A 24,104-nucleotide genomic window follows, 5' to 3' on the forward strand; every position below is an offset into this window, starting at 1 on the left:
CCAGAGGAAATGGGCCAATGACGATTTTGCTCAAGCCAAATATTTCAGTAGCCATTGGGTCCAGAGCAATGGTTCTCAACCTTCCCTTCCCACTCACACCCCACCTTAATTAAGCATTGCCTCTGCCATAAGTGATCTGTGATTAGTAAGGGATTGCTTAAGGTGGGATGTGAGCAGAAAGAAAAAGGTTGAAAACCACTGTTTTAATCGTGCCTCATTGACTCGTTCTGTGCACGGTTTCATAACTCCAGAGGAAATGGGCCAATGACGATTTTGCTCAAGCCAAATATTTCAGTAGCCATTGGGTCCAGAGCAATGGTTCTCAACCTTCCCTTCCCACTCACACCCCACCTTAAGCACACAGAGCACATGGCATTAGGGATTACTTCATGCATTAGGGATTACTTCATGCATTAGGGATTACTTCATGCATTAGGGATTACAGTGCGAAGGGATTGGTGGAGGTGGGATGGGGAGCAGTTGGAAGCACCAGCTGACATCAACCCGGATCGCGTTTGCTCACAAGCCGGGCGGCCCCGCGCATGCGCGGTGGGCGGGGAGGCGCTCGGCAAGACTCGGCGCCTCTCGCGATTGTCCCCATCCGAGCTCCCGTATTACCCGGCGTGCAGCCTGGGCCAAGATGGAGGAGCCGAGCGGCTGAACGATGTTGACAAATTAGCGACTGAATTGAGCCTTAAATTCGGGGAGCGGCGATGCGAGGTGAGCGGGAAGTGGGGGAGCCCACCCACCTCCCCCCCGCCCCCCAGTCGACGGCGGCGGGGCCGGCGGACGAGGACGAGGCGGGCGGCGGGGGGGTGGCCGGACAAAGCGGCGCTGGAGCCGGCCTGAGAGTGAGGAGAAAGCCCCCGGTCCTTCCCGCAGGGCCCCGAGCCCAGCAGTCCCGCGGGGAACCCTAACCCCCCCCCCCCCCCACCCCACCTGGCCCCCACCACGACTTCACCCCAGGATCGTGGCAAGTTTTTTTCTTAAAAATCTCTTTCTATAAATCAAATTTCAACCAATATTCAAATGAAACAGAAATTGTCCAGTCCTGGGTAGGATTTCACCCTAAATTTGAATCCACTCCAGTTACTTTTCCCATCCTGCATCCTTGCACAGGAGTTGGGTTTTATTCAACATGCTTTTTTTTTGGGGGGGGGGGGTGGGGAGAAATTGGAATGATCCATGAGGAAAGTTTTCCTAAGCAGTTCCATTGGAAACAATGGGAATCCGATTAATGAGTGTTGAACTGGTTGGGGGGGGTGGGGTTGGGGGGGTGGGGGGGGACTCGATCAGCTGGTTCACTCAGCTCTGGTTGAGCCAGCTGTGTTCCTGGATACAGGAATGTTCCATTGTTGATCATGGCAGTGAAATTCCCTTGCACAATCTTGCTTGTGAGTAGCTCCAATGTGATGCATTTTGTTAAAAATTAAAAGAAATTCTGGAGGTTATTTCTCTTTAAATGCATGTTCCAAAACTGTTTACTCATTTTTGAGAAATTCTTGTCCTCTTAATATTACTATGTACAGTTCTGAATCAGCAGTGTTTGAAATATAACATTGTTGTCCTCAACTAAGTGCAATCTTGTATTTCAGATTGTGCTCAGTTGGGAACACAATGTCGCCTTGTACAAATACCAAATGTTTAATATTTGATGACGTCAGGCATCATGATCAGTTGACCAAAAGACACTTGCAGACTGGTGTCATTTTTATTATTTAAGGTATAAGCTAAACCTATAGGCACTGCACAGTCTTAGAAAACCAAGGTAAAGTTTGGCAAACGTGCACCCAAATGAGTTTGCTGATTTTTGTTCTACTCCAGTCTGGTTTTTTTGGGGGCGGGGGGGGGGGGCTTTATTGAACAGCCTTATCAGCAACACTCCACTTTTGGGGTGCTTGTGGAAATTGATGACACGAGAAGAAGAGGAAGACATTTTTTTAATTATTAAAGAAGCATTTTGTATGGAAAACATTTTCATTCCCGCATTCTTTTCCAGTTTAAGTGTCGAATCACAGACAAGGATCTTGTGTATAAATTGTGATCGGATACTTCCACTGAGCAATATTTTGAAAATGGAAACACCGAGGGAGGAGTAAATGACAAAAGTCTGCAGACACCGTGGTTGAAGTAAACACAATGCTAGAGAAACTCAGCAGGTCAAACAGTGTATATTAGTAAAGATAAAGTTGCTTAATGTTTTGGGCAAGCCTTTCATCAAGGTATGGAAAAATGTTCATACACCTGGGGGGGGGGGGGGGGGGGGGTGGTTTGTTCATCTGGAAGGTGTGCCTTCCCTGTAACCTTCTTTTGATCAAGAGAGCTGACCTATTTCAGTAAATTCAGTTTCTCAAGCCAAGCATGATAAATCTCACATAAATAATAGGATAAAACAAATGAAAAGTTGAATGTTTGAAATATAATGGTGCCCTGAATGGGGGAAAAACATTCTTGAACACAAACATTTTCTTCTTTTATTCCAGAAATTAAGTAATAAAACTTTTAATTTATTGTTGGGAAATTTATTTTGGGGATTTGATGATAGTGAAATTTAAACAAGTTAGAATATCCTTAACTGTCCAGTGGGTACATCTCAAATGTGATTCTATTTATATGGAATGTAATTAAAATTGATTGTACAATGCAGTTACTCATGTAAGTAGACTAGATTTTGTAACAAACAAAATGCATATGTCATTCATTACATATATATTTGTCCACATACAATGAACCTTTGCACTGGACCATGCAATAGTTTGGAAATCCAAAACTCTGGTGACCTCTACTGGAAATCAGGGACACATGGCTGTTTATATCCTGAAACAATTGGATTGAAGTGTCTTACTGAGGCTTCATCAGCAAGTGTAAACTAGATTATTTAATATGATGCCCCAATCGGGCCATAAAACAAATATAGAAAGAAAAAGTTTAAAATGTCATTGTAAGTCTTCAGTGCATAAAATTGCTAAGAATGAGATTCCGAACTTAAATTTTCAATGCCCAAATGCAGTGATAAGACTTGCGTGCAAACTGCATTTTTTTTTTGTTCTCGTGTGAAGTCCTATCTCTATTGAGTATTCTGGAAATCAACCACTAAAGTACACTCATGTGTGATGTATATGTAAGTATGTGTGTGTGTCAGATTTCTTGATAGCACCCCATTAACACAGAGTTTTTTGATGCAGCTTCCTTGCATTAGTTTAAGTTTTGAGCACATTTTCCTCACAAGAACTGGACATTTTAGTTTACAAGCAAAAGTAGATAATTTATGGGACCTTTTCTATGCCTTAGCACTACCGTTCAGATTCCACGTTATTTCATATTAACAGTTGATACTTATTTCTTGTGGACACAACTTAGTGTTGCAAGTGTTCAGTAACTGGTAAATCTAAGAGTATAGACATGAACTGCAGATAAAAGGCCACACATTTTCTCAAACTAATCCTGCAAATTGAAGAAGTAGAAAGAATATCAAACAAAATAGAAACTATATCTAAATCCATAAAAATGTTTGTAGTATTCAAAAAAAGTTTCGAATTTGGTGATTTTATTTTGTAGGGAGCTATCGGTAATGGAAACACTTAATTTTGAAATGCATTGTTGTCTTCTCCTTCATGGACCTTATTTAAACATTCTTTGGCTTGGCTTTACGGATGAAGATTTATGGAGGGCTATGTCCACGTCTGCTGCAGGCTCATTGGTGACTGACAAATCCGATGCGGGACAGGCAGGCACGGTTGCAAGGGAAAATTGGTGGGTTGGGTGTTGGGTTTTTCCTCCTTTGTCTTTTGTCAGTGAGGTGGGCTCTGCGGTCTTCTTCAAAGGAGGTTGATGCCCGCCGAACCATGAGGCGCCAAGATGCACGGTTTAAGCATATAAATCTTTCAAACATACCTTTTTGGATATGAAAAAAGTTGACTTGGGAGACTCCAGTTGCAGAATAGTGTGTGTTGAAATTGACTGGAAAGATCTAGTTTTAATTAAATATTAAGCACCCATCACTTGGATGTTATTTGATTTAAAGTAACTCCTACTTCATCAGACAGGCAGTGTGTTCTGATGAAATGCTGTACTTCCCCATTATTTGACCGTGAAAATTCAATTCCTAAAAGTTGATGAAAGTTGAGCCCTACCAACTTTCTTGTACCTCGTTAAAACACTGAATAAAAATGTTACTAAGGTAACAAAACAACTGAATGATTATGATGTCATGAGCATCAAGATCAAAGTATTGAGTAGACCACAAAAGGAATGTCGTCACCTCTCTACCTAGGATGACTGTCATTGTAACTTTTATGGTAAAGGATCCCACGCTGCAGTCACTGTTTCCAACATAGATGTCCTCTTGTAACCGATATTAAGATATCAGTAATCAACAAAATATAAATGATAAGAGTGATTCTTTTGGCTATTAATGTGCATTTTAAATTTTCTAACCCTTTCATTAACAGGGTTAGCAACATTGTATGCTTAACTGTTTCATGTGTCTTAATAATTTTGTCCTCTCTTTACTTTAGGAGTGTGCTGTCGATCTGGCTTTGAATAATTTTAGACCTACATCATGAGCATTGTTCACGACAAACTAGGTAACGAATTCCTCAGGAACGGTGGGATGGAACCAAACTTTTCTTCTGGTATGATCATGTTCAGTCACCTCCCACCAATCACAAATTTTTCCAGCCTCGCTACTCATTCTGTCACATCATCTGTACCTCAGGATTTGATCCTCAAAAAAGATCCTGATGCGCCAGCAGAAAAATATCCATCAGAATATGTGCAGCCAATCTCGGACATTAAAGAGAAAAAGTTCTCCGCGCATGATGGATTTTTATTTTTTAAGAACAAGCTTCTTGAGGAAGAAGAGATGGGCAGAGGACAGAGCATCTTGACCCACAATCTAAATCATACTGGTGTAGTAAGTAGAATGTTTACCATTCAAAATCTTGCAATGCTTGATAGTTGAATGTTTTTAATGAAGTTAAATCGGATGATTTGCTTCCTACCCAATGAAGCAATAATGAAGTTCCATCTTTGACCATGACCTTCGATGAGACTGATTTTTTTTTTCATTTAATACTTTGAGTAGGCCAGTTTTTTTTCTGTTTTATACCTAATACTAGTTGAAGTCAATGCCTCCCATCAGTATATGATTCTACATGGTGATAATCTTTTAAGCCTAACCAAATTAAGAGTAGTGGATTATTCATCTCATGCAGGTTGGAATTGAAGCTGCCATCCAGTGGTATGCTGTATTTATCTGTTGCATTGTTGAGATGTCCGTTAACTTGTTTGTTTTGCTTTTTTTTTAAATCTCTTTCTCCCTTGTATATTGTGGTAAGAGATGAAGCATTTTCCATTTTGATGCCCCAGATCACTGATCATGCATTCAGAGGTCAAATAGTAATTGATACTCAACAATATACTGCAGCCTCAATCTCAGAAGAATAGTCCTTTCAGTGGTATTTTGTGATAGATGCCCCTCAAGAAGAGGTGGGCTATGTAAAATTGATTAATTTGCCTAATATATTTTCCATATTTTGGATGTGTGGTATTACTGGTTATGAGACTGGATTAACATTGAGGAACTTCAAATACAACAGGAGCACTTTTTATTCATTATCAGTAATAAGAGAGTGTCTGCTACCCATCCAATAATAATCTTTGACTCCCCAGTCCATTTTTTAAATTTATTTTGTTCTTTGAATGTGGGAAACATGATAAGTTTGACATTTATTGTGCAATCCTGCTATTGAAGGCTATATAATGCGAGAATGGATTCCCGAGTTCACTCAGACTTCATCGGTGTTCTAAACAATTGTGGGTGGGTGATACATGCTGCTAAGTTTGGTATTCACATCTTTGGATACAAATGCAGTTGAATAAAACAATTTTTAGTACAGTAGCACAAGAATAAGTTCAAGGCAGAATCATATATGATGTGAACACACACAACATGACATGAGGCATGTGGTTTTGTAGTATCACTTTATCTAAAATCACAGGTATATCTAAAAAATATTTGCTTTAAACTTCCTGATTTGACCATTTTATCAGGATCGTACAATGTATATGATTCATGGATAAATACAGCATGAAAATGGGCTCTTTGACCTAATGAGTTCATGCCAACGATCAATGCCCATTCTACATTGAATGTCTTTGTTTTCCCCACCTTCTCAACAACTCCAAGATTCTACCACACACTTGCATTCGAGGGCCAATGAACTTGCTACCAGCTCATGTGGAAGAAAACTGGAATATCTAGGCAGTGACAGGGAGAATGTAAAAACTCCTTAGAGGCAACACATGAAGCCAAGCATTGGCTCTGCTTGCTGTGCCTTTCTTAAAATACCAATATAACTTTTCCTGTAGCCTTGCAAAATAAGCAGTCAATATGCTTTCAAAAGTTGGCATTCAATCTCGTTTTACCACCCTTTTACAAAGTACAGAGAACCATTACATATTATATAAAATTGTGCTTCTTCCATTTGGTTCTGCACTCAATACAAATACAGGTTGTACCTCAAATCTGGCGATGTTTGGACCTGGCCATTGCCAGACCACAGAAAATGCCAGAAAACAGAAATTGACCCCTAAGGGAACCCCCTTTGTAAACATAAAAAGGTAGAACAAAGCTTAAAACAGGACATAATACTGTGGGGCAGAACGGTTAGCTTAGCAGTTAGCCCAACGCCTGTACAGAGCCAGCTATTGGGACTGGGTTTGAGTCCCATGCTGTCTGTAAGGAATTTGTACTAAGGGCAGCAGATTCAACTTTTACAGCGCCAACAATAGGGACCATGGTTCGAGTCCTGCACTCTCTGTAAGGAGTTTGTACTAATGGCAGCAAATTCAAAAGTGCTGGACCACGGGTGTTGCCAGACCAGAGTGCTGGATGAGAGAGGTACAACCTGTATGTGGAAAGTGCTAGCTTTTTTTGACCAAACAATTATTGTGAGCATTCTTATCATTATTTTACAGGTGACTATCATCTTACAATTCCTGATCAACTAAATTGGGTGGCCAAACTTGTTGGTTGTGGGCCACATTAAGAAAAATATAAGGAGATTGGATGTGGGAGTTGTTGGAGTATTTTATGTTTTAAATGTGCTGTCATACTTTGAGTTTAAAAAGGGAAAACTGAGAGATGAAAATGGGTGGTGAGAAAGCGGAAATGAGGTGAAAACAGGATATGAGATGGCCACGCTGAACTATATGACTATAGACATTAATGTAATACATAACCAAATTAAATGGAAGAAGCTATTAAATTTACTGAAAAAAGAAAAAAATAGATATAACATTTGTACAGGAAACACATCTAACTGAAGTGGAACATAATAAATTAAAGAGAGACTGGGTAGGGCACGTAGCGGCAGCATCATATAATTCAAAAGCTAGAGATGTAGCTATGTTAATTAATAAAAATAGAGGAGGAAATAATAGATCCAGCAGGGAGGTATGTAATGATAAAGTGTCAGATATATTCAGAATTTTGAAATTTGCTCAATATATATGCACCTAATGAGGAGGATTAAAAGTTTATGCAAGATATTTTTTTGAAGATTGTAGATAAAACTGGACAAAAAAACGAGCAAAAAGAATTAAAGTGGTCAAATTTATGGTTAAATCAATTGCAGGAAATGAAACATGGATATATGGAGGAGACAGCACCCAAGAGAGATGGAATACTCATATTATTCAAGTAGGCATACTCAAGGATTGATATATTTTTGTTGTCGGCCCATATTCAAGGGAAAATTAGGAAAACTGAATATAAAGCTAGATTACTATCTGATCATTCACACCTGTTATTAGCAATAGAACTGGAGGACATCCCACTAAGAACATATAGATGGAGGTTAAACTCCATGCTACTTAAAAAGCAGGAATTTAGAGAGTTTATTGAACGCCAAATTAAAACATATTTTGAAATAAATACGGAATCAGTGAAAGACAAATTTATATTATGGAACGCAATGAAAGCCTTCATTAGAGGGCAGATAATAAGTTATGTAACTAAGATGAAAAAGGACTACAATCGGGAAATAGAGCAATTGGAAAGGGAGATGGTAAGTACAGAAAAGGAACTAGTAAAAAGGGATGATATAACAAAAAGGAGAGAATTGGCGGACAAAAAAAAATACGAAACATTACAAACGTATAAGGTGAAGAACATAATGAAAATAAAGCAAAAGTATTATGAACTAGGGGGAAAAAAACACTTAAAATATTAGCCTGGCAACCTAAAACAGGACAAGCTAAAAGAACTGTATTGGCATCAAGGAAAAAGGACAAACAAATAACATATAACCCAATAGAGATTTATGAGAACTTTAAGGAATTTTATGAACAATTATACCAAACTGAGGACAAGGGAAAAGATGATAAAGTAGATTTTTTAGCTAAAATTGATCTGCCGAAATTGCAAGAAGAGGAATAAAACAAACTGATAAAACCATTTGAAATAGAGGAAGTACAGGATATATTAAAAAAGCTGCCGAACAATAAAAGGCCTGGAGAGGATGGATTCCCAATAGAATTCTATAAAACATTTAAAGAGTTATTAATTCCTCCTCTCCTGGAAGTAATGAACCAGATAGAAGAAACACAAAACTTGCCAGACTCATGTAAGACAGCAATAATTATAGTAATTTCCAAAGACGGGGAAGGATCCACTAACACCAGCATCATATAGACCAATATCGCTACTTAATTCAGATTATAAGATAATAGCAAAATTATTAGTAAACATCTGGCCAATTGTGTACCAAAAATAGTGAAACAAGATCAAACTTGATTATTAAGAAAAGACGAACAGCGGATAATGTCTGTAAACTTATTAATCTAATTAAAACAGTTCAAGGAAATAAGAAGCCAACAGTGGCTGTTGCTTTAGATGCAGAAAAAGTCTTTGACAGAGTAGAATGGAATTATTTATTTAAAGTATTACAGAGGTTCAATCTAACAGAAAAATATATTAATTGGATTAAAGCCATTATATAATGGACCATTGGCGAAGGTAATAGTAAATGGATATGTATCGAACCAATTTAAATTAAGTAGGTCAATTAGACAGGGATGTCCCTCACTGTTCGCTTTAGCAATAGAACCATTTGGCAGAACTGATGAGAACAGTAAATAAAATAAAAGGGATAAAAATAAAAGAGAAGGAGTATAAAATCAGTTTATTTGCAGATGACATCATAGTACTTAACAGAACCAGAAATATCAATAAAAGAATTACATAAGAAATTGAAGGAGTATGGAGAAATATCGGGGTACAAGATCAATGCAAATAAAAGTGAAGTGATGCCAATGAGTAATGCGAATTATACAGAATTTAAAAAAGAATCACCATTTAAATGGCAAACACAAGCAATCTGATACCTAAGTATTAGGATAGATAATAACTCAAGCCACCTGTACAAATTAAATTATCAGTCACTAATTAAGAAATTGCAGGAAGACTTAGAACATTGGAAAGAATTACCGCTAATGTTGATAGGGAGGGTAAATTGCTTTAAAATTAATGTCATCCCAAGGATACAATACTTATTTCAATCATTACCAATTCCCTTAGAGAAACTCTTTAATGAACTAAAGAGAATTAGAAGGAAATTCTTGTGGAAAGGGGGGAAACCGAGGATAGCGTTAGATAAATTAACAGAGAGGTACAACTAAGGTGGTTTGCAGTTACCAAACTTTAAAAATTATTATAGAGCAGCACAATTAAGGAATTTATCAGATTTTTACCAGACAAGAGAAAAACCAGACTGGACTAAGATAGAACTAGATAAAATAGGTGAGAAGGTACCGGAACATATACTTTATAAGTAGGATGAAAAGCTGGAACAATATAAAAGCTCACCAGTACTGCATCATTTACTCAATATATGGAAGAAGATCCACTTAGAAAGGAAAAAAAGAATTACCAAATACCAAAATTACTATTGACGTAAAATCCGCTAATCCCTTTTACAATAGATAACCTTTCCTTTAGAGAATGGGAGAGAAAAGGAATCAAAAGAATAGAAAATTGTTTTTTGGGAAATAATTTATTAACATTTGAACAGTTGAAGTACAAATATGGAATAACTCATGGTACAATGTTTGCATATCATCAATTGAAAGCTTATTTAAAGGATAAATTGGGAAGCAGACTAAGATTACCAGAAGGAAGCAGCTTTGAATATGTGATTACAGACACAATGATAATTAAAAATTTATAACGAATATGTACATTAAGCTGCAAGATAAGAAAAATGATGAAATAAGCTATAAACCCAAACAAAAGTGGGAAAAGGATTTAAACATAAAGATAAAAAATGAAACATGGGAAAAGTGATGTTCTAGAACTATGAAGAATATAATAAACACAAGGTTACGCATGATACAGTATAATTGGTTACACAGGTCACACTCTAAAAGTTTTTTTTAAATGGGATCCAACATTATCAGATAGATGTTTTCACTGTAAGAAGGAAATGAGAACAGTACATGCAATTTGGGTATGTGAGAAAGTGAAAATGTTTTGTGAAGATCTAAATCAGATATTAAATAAAATCACAAAAAATAACATACCAAAAAATCCAGAGATCTTTCTTCTAAGTAATATAAGAAGTAAGGAATTAGGCCTCAAATTGGATAAAGCGCAAAAAAAAAATTATTATGATAGCCTTAGCAGTAGCAAAATATATATATATAATGTCCACTTGGGAAAAAAAAATAAAGTCACATTATTTGAACAAATTTGGGAACCTTGCATGGAACTTAACAGAGAGGGCTTGCCTTGGACCTCCACCCCCTAAAATGATAAGAAGACAAAATGATTTCATCCAGTGTGTAAAAGTAGATGACACATTTTTCTTGTTTATTTTTTCATTGTGTGAAGACATTGTTTAATGGTTTTATTGTATTGTATATGTTGAATATTTATTGGTTTTGGAGGGGGGTGGGAAGGAGGGAGGGAGGGTAGGGGGGAAAAAAGGGAGAAAATGCCACTGTGTATATTTAATGAGAAACGCTTGTATATATTTTGCTTGATATGGTTCACAGTGTAAAATAAAAAAATATTTAAAAAAAAAATATGGGCAAAACAGTTTTAAGCTTGGCAATTTTCGACCAATTAGACTGCAAAAAAAAGCAGTGTTTTTAGACCAGGAAACCTCTGTGCCATCAAAAATTAATTTTCTATCAAAATAACTATGCGACACTACTGAAAAATTTAACTGTTGACATTACAGTAGTTTATCGATGTGCTCACATACAGTAGGCATTTCTGTATCTGCTGCTCTTTAATTTAAGTGAATACCTTAAAACTCATTCAAAAAGCAACGTAAAATTTAAAAAAAATGGGGTGCAAAATGAGAACAAGAAAAAAGATCAATCTCCAACTTTCCTCCATGACTCTGTGAGTCCAGTTCATGGCCCGAGTGTCCTCTGTAATAATTATGATGCAATATGTAAATCTGTAGCTCGGCTATTAAAGTTAACAGATTCCTTGCAAATCAAACAAACCTTGACTTCTGCGAAAAAGTATTTATTTTCCCTCCAGGTCTGAAATTTTCAGCAATCCCTTGCTATTTTCTCTTTTCAGTTTTGCCCTGTTTAATCAACTTAGGTAAATGTCTTTTTTTAACTGGCCCAAAGCCGTGTTATCCCCTGCACACATTATGGGGAAAAAAGGTGAATTGACCTTTTATGCAGAGGATGGAAAAGGCAGATCGCACGGTCCTTTTACGCAGAGGATATTCCAGAACCGGCTTCCGAAGATGAAGGAGGAGGGGCGTGTAATGCAATAGTGCTGCATGCCACCATGACGTACACGCCGGGAAGTGAAAACACCCTATGCATAACAATGGCAACTGAGGAGCAGGTACAAGCGTTAGTGGAGATCTGATCGAGCAGTCTTAGAGCTCCGGCAGATCTTCTGCGCATCATAATCTCCTTTTTCGCAGATGGGCATTTTAAAATTCACGCTCTTGGGTCGTGAACTGATGACGTCATTTTTTTTTTCCATTTTCTATTGGTTGTGGGGGAAAGTATATTTTGGTTTCTACCATTCTCCGTCTCTTATTCTAAATAAATAGTTGTATATGAAGATTAATAATCACAAACTGTTCTTAAGACAGGGATTCAAAATCTTCTTCTCTGGTCCTACACCAGCTACTTGAGAGCTTCTTTGACAAATATCCCTTGTAAATTTTTAATGGCTAAGCAGTTTCTGAAGTGGTAATTTAGTGTAATTTAGCACCAAGTGTCATAAAAGCTTTTTAGAATCAGAATTTATTGTCATGAACGTGTCACAAAATTTGTTGTTTTGTGGCAGCGTCACGGTATGAACATTTATATAAACCACCTTACAAAATAAATTTTAAAAATGCAAAAGAAATCAAAGTAAGGCCAGTGTCTGTGATTAATTCAGCCCACCAAAATATTTGCTAAACATACAGTACTTAGTTTTTGCAGGCTTTCGGTGTATTTCAGTTTGCTTTTGAGAAGTTACTTTGCATGTTTTTATAATTCACACCTTTAAAATGTTTTAATAGAGAGACCCTATGTACCAAATGTTCTAATTGGTAACATAAAACAGATTATTTATTGTACGTATCATCAATACATTATAAATCAAAACCATAATATAAATTATAATAAAAATACAATACATTTAGATTCCTTTCTTTATTTATATAAATATATATCTGTGTGTTTATTTATTTATATACATATATTTTTTAAAAGGGGTATTTGGTCTTATTCTGTAATATGATCCATAATAATCCATATTTAAACCCATCTTTAATGATCACTACTAAAAAAAAGAATAAGTAAAAAAGGAAAAAAAATACACCCCTAGTTAATCTACTCCTACTTGTATAAATTATAAAGATCTGAATTGAGTAACGACCTTCAGATAGCAGACAGGAAATCTTTAGAGCATCCATACCCTTAAATCTTCAAATTGTAATAATAATCCATGAACGCTTCCCATATTTTCTCAAATTCAAACTTTCTATTTTTAATGCTATATCTGATTTTTTTTTTCCCTCCAAACTTAAATAAGACATAGTATCATGTAACTATTGAATATGAGCAGATGAAGAGTTATCCTTCCATTTCATTAGAATTGCTCATCTGAACTGGTGCGGACGTTATTCATTCAAGCCAGTGAAAGTATTTGTGAGCACTTCTGTATTTTTTTTTCTGATTATGTTTGGGCAAAACTTTTGTTAAAGTAACCTAATGATGATCTTGTGTCATTGTAATAGAATTATTCCATTTTGTAATCCTTGGTTTTGTCTGGAGTAAATTCCACGATTGATTATGGCTGTTTAAAGAAGGATTTTACCTTTTACCTAACAAGATAAATAAGACCTATGATTCCTGATCAAGGTTTCAGGGTTCTTTATTTGTTTCAGGATTCTTTTCTTGCTCCCCCAGGGAGTCGTGTCAAAGGAAGAGAGGAAAGCAATACCTTTAAATTTACATATTTTTAAATTTAAAAAAAAATTTTAGACATACAGCATGATAAAAGACCCTTTTGGCCAACGAGCCAGTGCCGCTCAATTACACCCAATTAACCTATAATCCCCGGGTATGTTTTGAACAGTGGGAAGAAACCAGAGCACCTGGAGAAAACCCACGCACACACTGGTAGAGCATACAAACTCCTTACAGACAACGCAGCATTCGAACCTTGGTCCTGGTCATTGGCGCTGTAACCGTGAAATAGAAAATGGCTAAAAATAACAAATTGATGTGATCATTGAACTGTTTTGTATTTTAACTATCTTCTTTGAAAATTTGTTTGATGGTACTTGACTTAGAGCAGTAGTTTTCCAACTTCTTCTTTCCACTCAGATACCATTAATCCCTATGCCAAAGGTGCTCTGTGATTAGTAAGGGATTACTTAAAATGATATGTGAGTGGGGGGAAAACGATTAAGAATCACAGCTCTAGACCCAATTGTTTCTGAAATATTTTGCTTGAGAAAATTGTCATTGGTCCATTTGGAGTTATGAAACCATGCACATAATGAGTCAATTGGATACAATTAAAATAGTGGTTTTCAAACTTTTTTCCCCCACTCACATACCACCTTCGGTGATCCCTTTCTAATCACAGAGCACCTATAGCATATGGATTACTTAAGGTGGTATGCGAGTTGAAAGAAAAAGTTCAAAAACCACTGGCTTAAAGAATAGAAATTAAGAGTTTATTTTTATTTTTCCAGTCGCAAGTCAGATATGAAAAAGATTACCTCACCGTTCCAAAACAAGGGACTGTTAAGAGGGCAAAGAAACAAAATTCTCAGGATATAAAGCCCAAGCGGAAACGGAGTGAAACGTCCAAGGTAGGGTTTCAGCCACTGCATTGATTAGCCAAAGGTGGTTCAGAGTAAACTTCTGTTTGATATTTGAAGATTTTATTAATGATTTTGAGGCTTAATTGCATAGCTATTAAATTTAAGGTACTTGGGAGCCCCCGAGTTGAACATTATAGCAAGCTGATTAATCAAAGTTCTTGCAAACAATATTTACTCAATATATTTGTAGTTCAAATGGAGATGATGGGATTTCCAAAGATTTTGAGAACATAACTGACTAAAAATAGTTTTAACATTTTATTTCAATGAGAATTGCTGCCAAAATAAATTCTATCTTGAGGAGTTGATTTCAATTATTTGAAATGAGCCCGATCAACATGGGTGTACATTGATGCTTTTTAACTGAAATATTAAAAAAAATAGCCAAGACTGTGGGAAAAATTGTAGTTTCTCAGCATCAATTGGGCTGAGGCAAATATATCTATAGACTGTGATAAATTAAGAGATCAGTTAATGAGTTTAACAGCAATAATTTGGATCCCACAACACTCCCATAGTAAATCATTGCAAATTGTCATATTTGAAATGTTTACATAGGGTGTGATTCTGTTCTATCCATTTACCATGCACTTTTGTTTGTCTGTGTGTATAAGTAAAACAAGAAAGTCTGCAAGTGGTTGAAGTAAAAACACAATGCTGGTTGGAAGGAGGGAAGAACCCCATTTTGCCATATAAATTACACCGTTTGACCTGCTGAATTTCTCCAGCATTGTGTTTTTACTTATATATACAGTGCATGTATATTAGTGGTAATTAGTCCATTTTTGTTAAACTTATTTAGACTTGACTTTAAAATTAAAAAAAAAAATAAAGAGAACTGGATATAATGTACGATTCTACAATCTTAAAATGCAATATGTTTGTTCTTTTCCAATTTACTCCTTTCCTTACTCAAAGTATTGTGCATTTGATTTTGATATGTTACATTGTGTTAAGTTCTCTATTGAGTCAAGTGGAGGTCTTTTTAAGTCTTTCTCACATGCAATGGCTTGACAAATTGATTAGTAATCTCCCTGCACACCATTCTTGTCTTTTTTCTTGGTTCCATTGGAGAATGACTAGAATTTTAAAATTACTGAAATTGGCTTTGTCATTTTATCTTAAATAATTTATTTGAATTTTAAATTGCTGCCATTGTGTCTGAACAGGCTTTTAACCTCACTGTGACATTGAGTTTCATTTGTGCCTTAATCACATTATTCTTTGGGCTTTACAATGCAATTATTTTCCTTCATAGTCTTCAGCAGGTGGAGATGGTACCAGTCTTTTACATGGTCCCAAGGTTCACATATGTGAACATTGCTGTGCCTCCTTCCGTAGTTCTTACCACCTTCGTCGCCATGTCCTCATTCATACTGGTAAGGACTGAGAAAGAACTGAAAATGAACTATGAACTTTCCCACTTGTTATTCTTCCAGTCACAAGTCAGATATGAAAAAAATTACCTCACTGTTCCAAAACAAAGGACCATTAAGAGGGCAAAGAAACAAAATTTCACTGTTCGGTGTTTGTTGTGTTCTTCGGGGTGAAGTTTTGATAACATTGCATAAATAATACAGTAAAACCCTTGTTATCTAGAATTTAAGCAACTGGTGGAAAAAAAATCATAAATAAATAGAATGATAGAAATAAATACGAATAGATTAAAAAGTTAAATAAAAGTGTAAAACTGGAAAACGAAATGTTCTCTGAAGTAACACATTAATCTTTGGTGAAGATGAGACCAAATATTCAGCCTTGATCATGCTTTGCTCTTAGAAACTGTTTGAATAAAGTTTGAATAAAGTTTGAATAAAGTTTGAATAAAGTTTGAATAAAGTTTGAATAAAGTTTGAATAAAGTTTGAATAAAGTTTGAATAAAGTTTGAATAAAGTTTGAATAAAGTTTGAATAAAGTTTGAATAAAGTTTGAATAAAGTTTGAATAAAGTTTGAATAAAGTTTGAATAAAGATTGAATAAAGATTGAATAAAGATTGAATAAAGATTGAATAAAGATTGAATAAAGATTGAATAAAGATTGAATAAAGATTGAATAAAGATTGAATAAAGATTGAATAAAGATTGAATAAAGATTGAATAAAGATTGAATAAAGATTGAATAAAGATTGAATAAAGATTGAATAAAGATTGAATAAAATTGTGTTTGAATAAAATGGCGAAGTCCAGGATAAAGAGCTGCTTAATGCTGCTCGCTGTTGAGGTGACTCTCTTAGAGTGTCTCCTTACCCCTGCTTACTTGGTGTCTTTATCTTTATTAGTATATCATTAAGTATATTTGTAAGGCTTTATTTGTAAACTCGAGGGAGGGGGTACAGTTGTGTAGCAGTTAGTGCAACACTATTTCAGTGCCAGCGACTGGGGCTTAAATTTAAATTTTGTGAGTTACGGGAATTACCTGATTAAAGTGAATGTTACTTAATTAAGGACTACAATACTGATTTTTGTCTTTTAAATGTTTTTTATCTTAATGCTAGTGTATTAGTTAGGCATTGTAAGAGTGAGTCTCAAGCAACTGGAAAACTCACTTATCTGGCATCTACCAATTCCCACAGGTGCTGGATACCAGAGGTTTTACTGTACGTGTTTCTTTATGTTTGAGGTTCTTAATAATTTAAAGCAGTTTGACCCAATAGCTCATGTCTAATGAATAATTGTACACTTGTTCTTTTAGGTGAACGGCCTTTCCAATGTAGCCAGTGTAATATGTGCTTCATTCAGAAGTATCTGCTTCAGAGGCACGAGAAGATCCACAGTGGTATGTACACAGGTTACATCGGCCTCCATCTTAACCTAATTCAGTCCTTTTTAAATTTTATTGTCATTGGTTTGGAAAAAAATACTTGATGTCCTAATCATAAATGTAGATACACTTGCTAATTGATTATATTCTTTTGAAGTAAAACTAAAATATATGTTCCTTGAAGGAGAGAAGCCATTCTGTTGTGATCAGTGTAATATGAGATTCATCCAGAAATATCACATGGAAAGACACAAACGGACACACAGTGGAGAAAAGCCTTATCAGTGCCACACTTGTCAACAGGTATAGCTGTCAACTTTAGAAATCAGTTTTGTGCATGAAAGAATATAGAATGTGAATGGCAAATTACAGATGTTACATTTCAAAGGAAAAGTCTGTGTGAGAGCAGTGGGTGTAGAGTTAAATACTGTCTGATTCAGCTTTGCATGAAAAAGCAAATGCAGTGATTCAGCAGGTTATGATTCATTTTGGGAAGAGTGATTATTGAAAGTCAGAAAATATATTTCCTGTATTTGATTTATTAGCAAACTTTTCTCAGACTAATACTGAACATGTATTCTGAGCAAAATAAGGAAGAGTATAAAGGGAGGAAATTATGACGGACCTTCTGCAGCTAATACAACATGAGAATGTTTCCTTCTTTTCCTGCCCATTTTAACACCTATTACTGTGAGTGCATTGTCAAACATAAAGCACCGTCCACTCAGTGCAGCCCTATAGAGACTCTCCCCCCAAATGTAACCAAATTTTAAAACTTGATTCCCATGCAAAAACTTTCTTTCCTTTCTCTCTTGTTACCTATTAGCAATTCATCCCAGAGATCTCCTGAGACTGCATCACATTTCCACAGATTTCATCAGTGCATCTATCCATGCACTGGAAAAAGTTTCCAAGAGTAACCAGATTGAGAAAACTTACTTCACAACACCTGCACACTGTACCTGGCAGAATGCCTGGCCCCAAGTCTGAGAGACTTTTCTTGCATTTGGGTTTGTCAGTTCCTGTTAGGTTCTAGTTGGATAGCCATATTTGAGATCGAAACCTACCTGAATTCTTGTTCTGCTTTAGTGACACATCAGAACAGACAAATTGACCTGTTTGTAACTGATAATACAATTAACGTCAAAAGTAAAACACAAAAATTTGTAGACACTGTGGTTGAAGTAAAAACACAATGCTGGAGAAATTCAGCTGGTCAAACAATGTTCTTTATATAGCAAAGGCAAAAATACATCACCGACGTTTTGGGCTTGAGCTCTTCCTAAAGGTATGGGAAAATATCAGTAGGTGTCCGAATAAAGGAATATTGGGGGGGGGGGGGTGTCACAAAGGCAGGATGTGATAGGTGGAGAAGGGAGAGAGGGGACAGCAGTGATCAAGGGGAAGAGGGATGGTTAGGTGAAGGGAGGGAGGAGAACTGGACAGGGGAAGAGAAGGGGGAGAGAAAAGAGGAGAGCAGGTTAGCAGAAGCCATTAATGCCATCTGGCTGGGAAATTCCCAGATGGAAAATCAGGTGTTCCTCCAATTTGTGAATGGTCTTGGTGAGACAAGGCCATGGACAGTCAGGTGAGTGTGACACAGAACTGAACTGAAATGGTTGGCTACTAAGGTCTCTGCCACTGGTGCGGACGAAGCAAAGGTGCTCAGCAAAGCGATCTCCCATTCTTTACCCAGTAGAGATGGCCACAAAAAGAGCACCTGATGTGGTAAATCAGTCCTTCAGATATACCAGTGAGGTGTTGCTTCTCTTGAAAGGCCTGTTTGGGGCCCCGGACCGTGGTGAGGGAGGAGGTGTGGGCGCAAGTGTGGCACCTCCTGCAGCCACGGGGGAAGGTGCTAGGGGTCAATTGGTGGGGACAGATAAGTGCACAAGGGAGTCACGGAGGGAGCGTTCTCTCCAGAAGGCAGAGAGGGGAGAAGAGGCGAAGATGTGTCTGATATTGGGATCCTGTTTTAAGCACTGTTCCCTCTAAGCTGTGCGCGTGTACACGTCTTGCAACCATTACACAAAGGAAATTAATGTGTGCACAAAAGGTCAGTTCCCTAAAATAATGTAGTAATTAATGGAACAGCAACTGAACAAAGTATAGAATAAAATCTTAATTAATAATATTATGTCGCAGAATGCAATCAAATTTGTATTATATTGAAGCATGCCAATATAATTTTATTAGCCATGAGAGATAGGCTGTGCCAAAATGATCTTGAAACAATTTGAAGTTTACATTTGTGCAAGCATTCAGTGCGCACATACTTTTGTCACAGGAAAAAAAATGTGCGCAACATAAGATTTTTTGCGCACACTGACGACTAAAAATTGAGGGAACATTGGTGGTAAATGCTGGAAATTCTGGAGGATTATGTGTTGGATGAAGAGACTGGTGAGGTGGTAGGTGAGGATAAGGGGGTTTCTGTGTTGGTTCCGTCTGTGGGTAGAGGGGGCCAGAGCAGATGAGCGGGAGATTGAGGAGATCCAGGTGAAGGCTGAGTTGATGGTGTGGAGGGGAAAGCCATATTTGTGGAAGAAGGCACACTTTTTGTAAGATCTGGACTGGAAGACCTCATGTTGGAGACTGAGAAATTGAGGGAAGGGGATAGAATCCAAGCTGGGAGAGGGTGTGAGGAAGTGTGGTCCTGGGAGTTGGTGGGTTTGCAATATATGTTGGTGGAAAACTTGTCACCTGAGGTGGAGACAGAGATCCAAGAAAGGGAGAGTGTTGTCAGTAATGGACAAGGTGAGTTTGAGATCGGGGTGGTAGTTGGGCCACAAAATGGATGAAGTAGACAAACTCATCGCAGGTGCATAGACAGCCCCGGGTGACTTCAGATTCCCCAAACTGGACCGCCTCATTTTCACGAAGGATGTCCAATCCCTCTATATCTCCATCACCCTTATAGAAGGTCTTGCAGCAATTTGCTTCTTTCTGGACCATAGTCCCAACCAGTCACCCTCTACCACCACCCTCCTCCACCTGGCAGAAATTGGCCTCTCTTTGAACAACTTCTCCTTTAACATCACACTTCCTCCAAGTCAAAGGAGTAACCATGGGTGCCTACATGGGTCCCAAACACGCCTGCCTGTTTGGGTTTCGAGGAGCAATCCATGTTGCAAGCCTACACAGACGAGACCCCTCAACTCTTCTCCTCCGGTATATCGATTATTACATCGGGACAAGTTTTCCACCGACATATATTACAAACCTACTATCTCTCACAGCTACCTTGATTACACCCTGTCACCTGCAAGTGTTCTTATCCCCTTGTCTCAATTTCTCAGACTGTTCCCAAGATTAGGTCTTCCAGTCCAAATCTTCTGAAAAGTCTGCCTTCTGACACAAACGTGGCTTCCCCTCCACTGCCATCAACTCGGCCCTTACCCGCATCTCCTCCATCTCCCGCTCATCTGCTCTGGCCTCCTCTGCCCCCAGATGCAACAAACATAGAACACCTCCCCCCATCCTCTACCTACCTCCCCACCAGCCTCCACATCCAACATGATCCAGATTTCCGGCCCTTACAACAAATTATGTATTTTTTTTTTACCTTTGCCATATAAAGAACACAATTTGACCAGCTGAGTTTCTCCAGCATTGTATTTTTACTATACTTAACTGTCAAACTGATTTTGTCAAATATTGAGCAGATTATTTTCCTGTTTACCTCCCTTGACATCAGTCTGTCAGCTTGAGGCTTAATGGAGTCCTGGGTGATCATTTGTTTGAGAAAATGAAACTTGAATTAATACTTTGTTTCGCCCATCCCTGTGCAACATATTTTTAATAATCACTTATAATCTTGGGAAAAATAGCAGTCATATTCATGCAAGTTCTCCTAATTATTGGTGGATAATGACAAAATAATCCATTCTTGTAATATTGTACGGTCATTATTCTTCAGAGGTGGGGGGTAATTTCCCTATTTTCCTCTTGAAAGTGTGTCTGAATTCTTTTGGTTGTGCTTAAGAGGGAAACGGAACCAGTTCAATATCTCTTGAAAGAGCATGTGTAAAGATGCAGCAAAACTTTATTGCAACACTAAAATGTCAGTTCAGTTCTGTAGAATGAAGCTTCTGATTCCACAACCTAGTAATGAAAACACAAAAGTAATTTATAAAATTAACAAACTCCAAGATTCTAGTAATTCTTGTGTGAAGTAAATCTACCCCTTTATTTTTTTGCTCCCCTTTTCATTTGTGTTTCATATTTTTGTAGAATTTATATTTAACTGAATTGCCCTCTCTGAGAGTGCACAATAATTTTCCTGTGACCACTAATATATAATGAGAGATTTGAGAGAACAGTTTTCTGAAATAGCAACTTTCTTTATTCAAATAATCCTTCGTTGATTGGTGTTTGTCTATGTAGGTGCACATAAGATATAATTGCTTTTTATCTTTTCTTCAGTATTTTTCCAGAACAGATAGGTTATTAAAGCACAGACGTACATGTGGTGAAGTCCTTGGTAAAAGTGAAAATGGAATGGAACCTGGACCATCCAGTCAAATGGGAAATGGTTGTTTCACTTCATCTCAGGGAATGACAGGAGCACGCAAAAAAGCAAAACCTAAAGCTGCATCTCAGGACACTAAGGACAAGGCAGTCCGCAAAAAGAATAAATCTAACATATCTGAACTGCAAAGTAGCTTAACCATCTGCAAAGATAAATTGTCTGTATATAACATGAATGAATATGCCGTTGAGATGCCAATGGGGTCTTCTAGTATAAAGTTGGGAAGTACGAGTGAAGAGGAGTTACAAACAAGAGCACCTAAATTGGTAATCAAAAAAGTGAGCCGGAAGAGCCCTCAAAGGACAAGCCTGAACAATGCGGCCCATCTCGTTATACCTGCCACGGAGCTGATGAGGCAAAAGTTGATGGCAAACAAACAAGGAACTGTGGAAATGAACACCAACACCAGCATGGATAATATTGTCTTGCTGCAGAACACGGGCAGTAAAACAGAACAGGCTAGTAACTGCAACTATGATGAAGCTATGCAGTTTTTTAAGAAAAAAAGATACTTGCAAGCGGTCTCCAATAACAGTGACTATGCAATGAGTATAGGACAAATGGCATCTCAGCAGTCTGTCATTCAGGCAGCAGTTGCCAGTGTGATGGACACCGAAACCTCGCTTACGCTATTGGATCCTTCTCCAATGAATGTGGATGTGAAAGTCTGTCATGAGAAGTCTGGAATTCCAGATGAGGTCCTTCAAAGCCTTCTTGACCAATATTCCCATAAACATGAGGTCCCTTTTGAGATGGCCGACCAACATATGCCAATCCATTCTACAGGGGAGAATCCAGAGATGCACGAGGAGGCTGTTGGTCCAGAACCACATACATCCCGTAGTGACAAAACAGGAATGCTCCAAGAATATTCCAAGTACCTCCAGCAAGCTTTAGAAAGAACAAGTCATGGTGATGGGTTCTCACTCGCCCCAGGGATGCAGTTCTGTCCTACTAGTCTTCCATCAAGTCTCCCCAGCCATAATCTATTCCCTGATAAACAGGCTTACACCACACCTGCACTTGAGTGTGGTTTCAGCCCATCTATTACCTCAGTGTTGCCGACCACCTCACCAAAGCCACATTTTGGTTTGTTGGTCGGAAGTTCCCAACCTGGCATTCACTTTCCCAGTACAGAAACTGGCCATCAAAGGCTGACGCCATCTCAGGAGTTGGTCGGGCAGCTGGAACAACAAAAGAACTTGGAAGGTAGCCTGAATCATCAGGTCTATCAGATTGAGAATTTTGCCCAGGCCTTTGGCTCTCAGTTCAAGTCAGGCGGGAGGGTGCCAATGACCTTCAGCAGTGGCACCAGTGAAGAAGCAGGTCACCGAATAAGGACTACAGTTTCTGAATTCTCAGGGTACACTAATTTGTTGTCTGATGATAATGAGCCAATTAGTACAGGAGCCAAGACTCCGACCAGCCAAAGTTATAGGTAAGGTCATAAGAATGACCAGGCTGGGGGGGGGGGGGGCCTTGAGTGCTTGATACCATGTTTCAACCATGAGTAAGCACATTGCCAGTCCAAATGTTTATATATCAGGTTCTGAGAAAAACAATGTAAAATTAATGAAGCCCTTCCAATGCAACATTTTACCATTTTGTTTGGTGCATTCAGTCTGTAATCATGTTAGAACAGTTTGTATTAGGAATAAATTTTAAACACAGTGGATAGGCAGAAATTTAATTAAGTCTTGATTTTTTTTTCTCTCTCTCTCTCTCTCTCTCTCAATGGATTGGAAAATGTTTTAGAAAAATAGCATGACTTAGATGGGGGTTAAATGTTTTTGTGGGATTTGTTTTTTAATTCAACTGTACCATGAATGGAAGTGTTGCTGTTAAACAACATCAGGGAAATTATTGGAAAATTGAAACATCATTTCTATTGAGCTATGGCTCTTGTTTATCGTACAACTCAGGAAACGTGATGCAGTAAGGGGAGATTTCTCTAGAATCAAATTCCACAAGCACTGCCTTGAAAGGGGAACAGAACTTTGATGTTAGAAAAATTGCAATGTGTCTCTGTGCATTCAAGCATTTGGTCCCTGAAAGCAGCTTTGAAACCACAAGGCATCAGCTTCATTGACTCAGAAGGAACTAATTGACCAATTTCATTTCAGAATTAGTAATTTTTACAAAAGGCAAAAAAATTAGGTAGAGCAACACTTTATTTACCTCATTCTACATTTTAAAAGCCGTGGATAGGCAGGTACCAATGCAAGTATCAGTAGTAAAAGTAGCATGAATCAACGTTGCGTAAATATAATAATTCCTGTTGGACGCTATTGATAATGTGAGCAGTGTTTACAGGGGAAAAAAAGACTTTGGTTTTAGAAAATTGTAAAGTACAGGGTGAAAGGATGAAACCACAGTTCTGTACAGTGATATTGAAAAGTTCAGTATACTAGATCATAAAAGTCCTTTATACATTTCATAGTG

General features: G+C 37.6%; 1 protein-coding gene across 7 annotated transcripts; it reads left to right on the top strand.

Moving 5' to 3' along the window:
- The first annotated feature begins 549 nt into the window (after positions 1-549).
- Positions 550-23,352, top strand: znf281b (zinc finger protein 281b). 7 transcript variants are annotated; one of them, XM_069904580.1, is made up of 8 exons: positions 550-720; positions 2,000-2,222; positions 4,518-4,915; positions 14,238-14,357; positions 15,628-15,748; positions 17,063-17,146; positions 17,316-17,434; positions 21,557-23,352. In XM_069904580.1, exons 3-8 carry the CDS (start codon positions 4,562-4,564, stop codon positions 23,102-23,104), a joined length of 2,346 nt encoding a protein of 781 aa, XP_069760681.1. In that variant the 5' UTR covers positions 550-720; positions 2,000-2,222; positions 4,518-4,561; the 3' UTR covers positions 23,105-23,352. The 7 variants fall into 7 exon arrangements, with proteins under 7 accessions (XP_069760681.1, XP_069760682.1, XP_069760680.1 ...); XM_069904581.1 differs by having other exon boundaries at positions 2,000-2,159; XM_069904579.1 differs by lacking the exon at positions 2,000-2,222.
- The last annotated feature ends 752 nt before the right edge of the window (positions 23,353-24,104 follow it).

Source organism: Narcine bancroftii, chromosome 12 (assembly GCF_036971445.1).
Source record: "Narcine bancroftii isolate sNarBan1 chromosome 12, sNarBan1.hap1, whole genome shotgun sequence".
Taxonomy (NCBI): Eukaryota; Metazoa; Chordata; class Chondrichthyes; order Torpediniformes; family Narcinidae; genus Narcine; species Narcine bancroftii.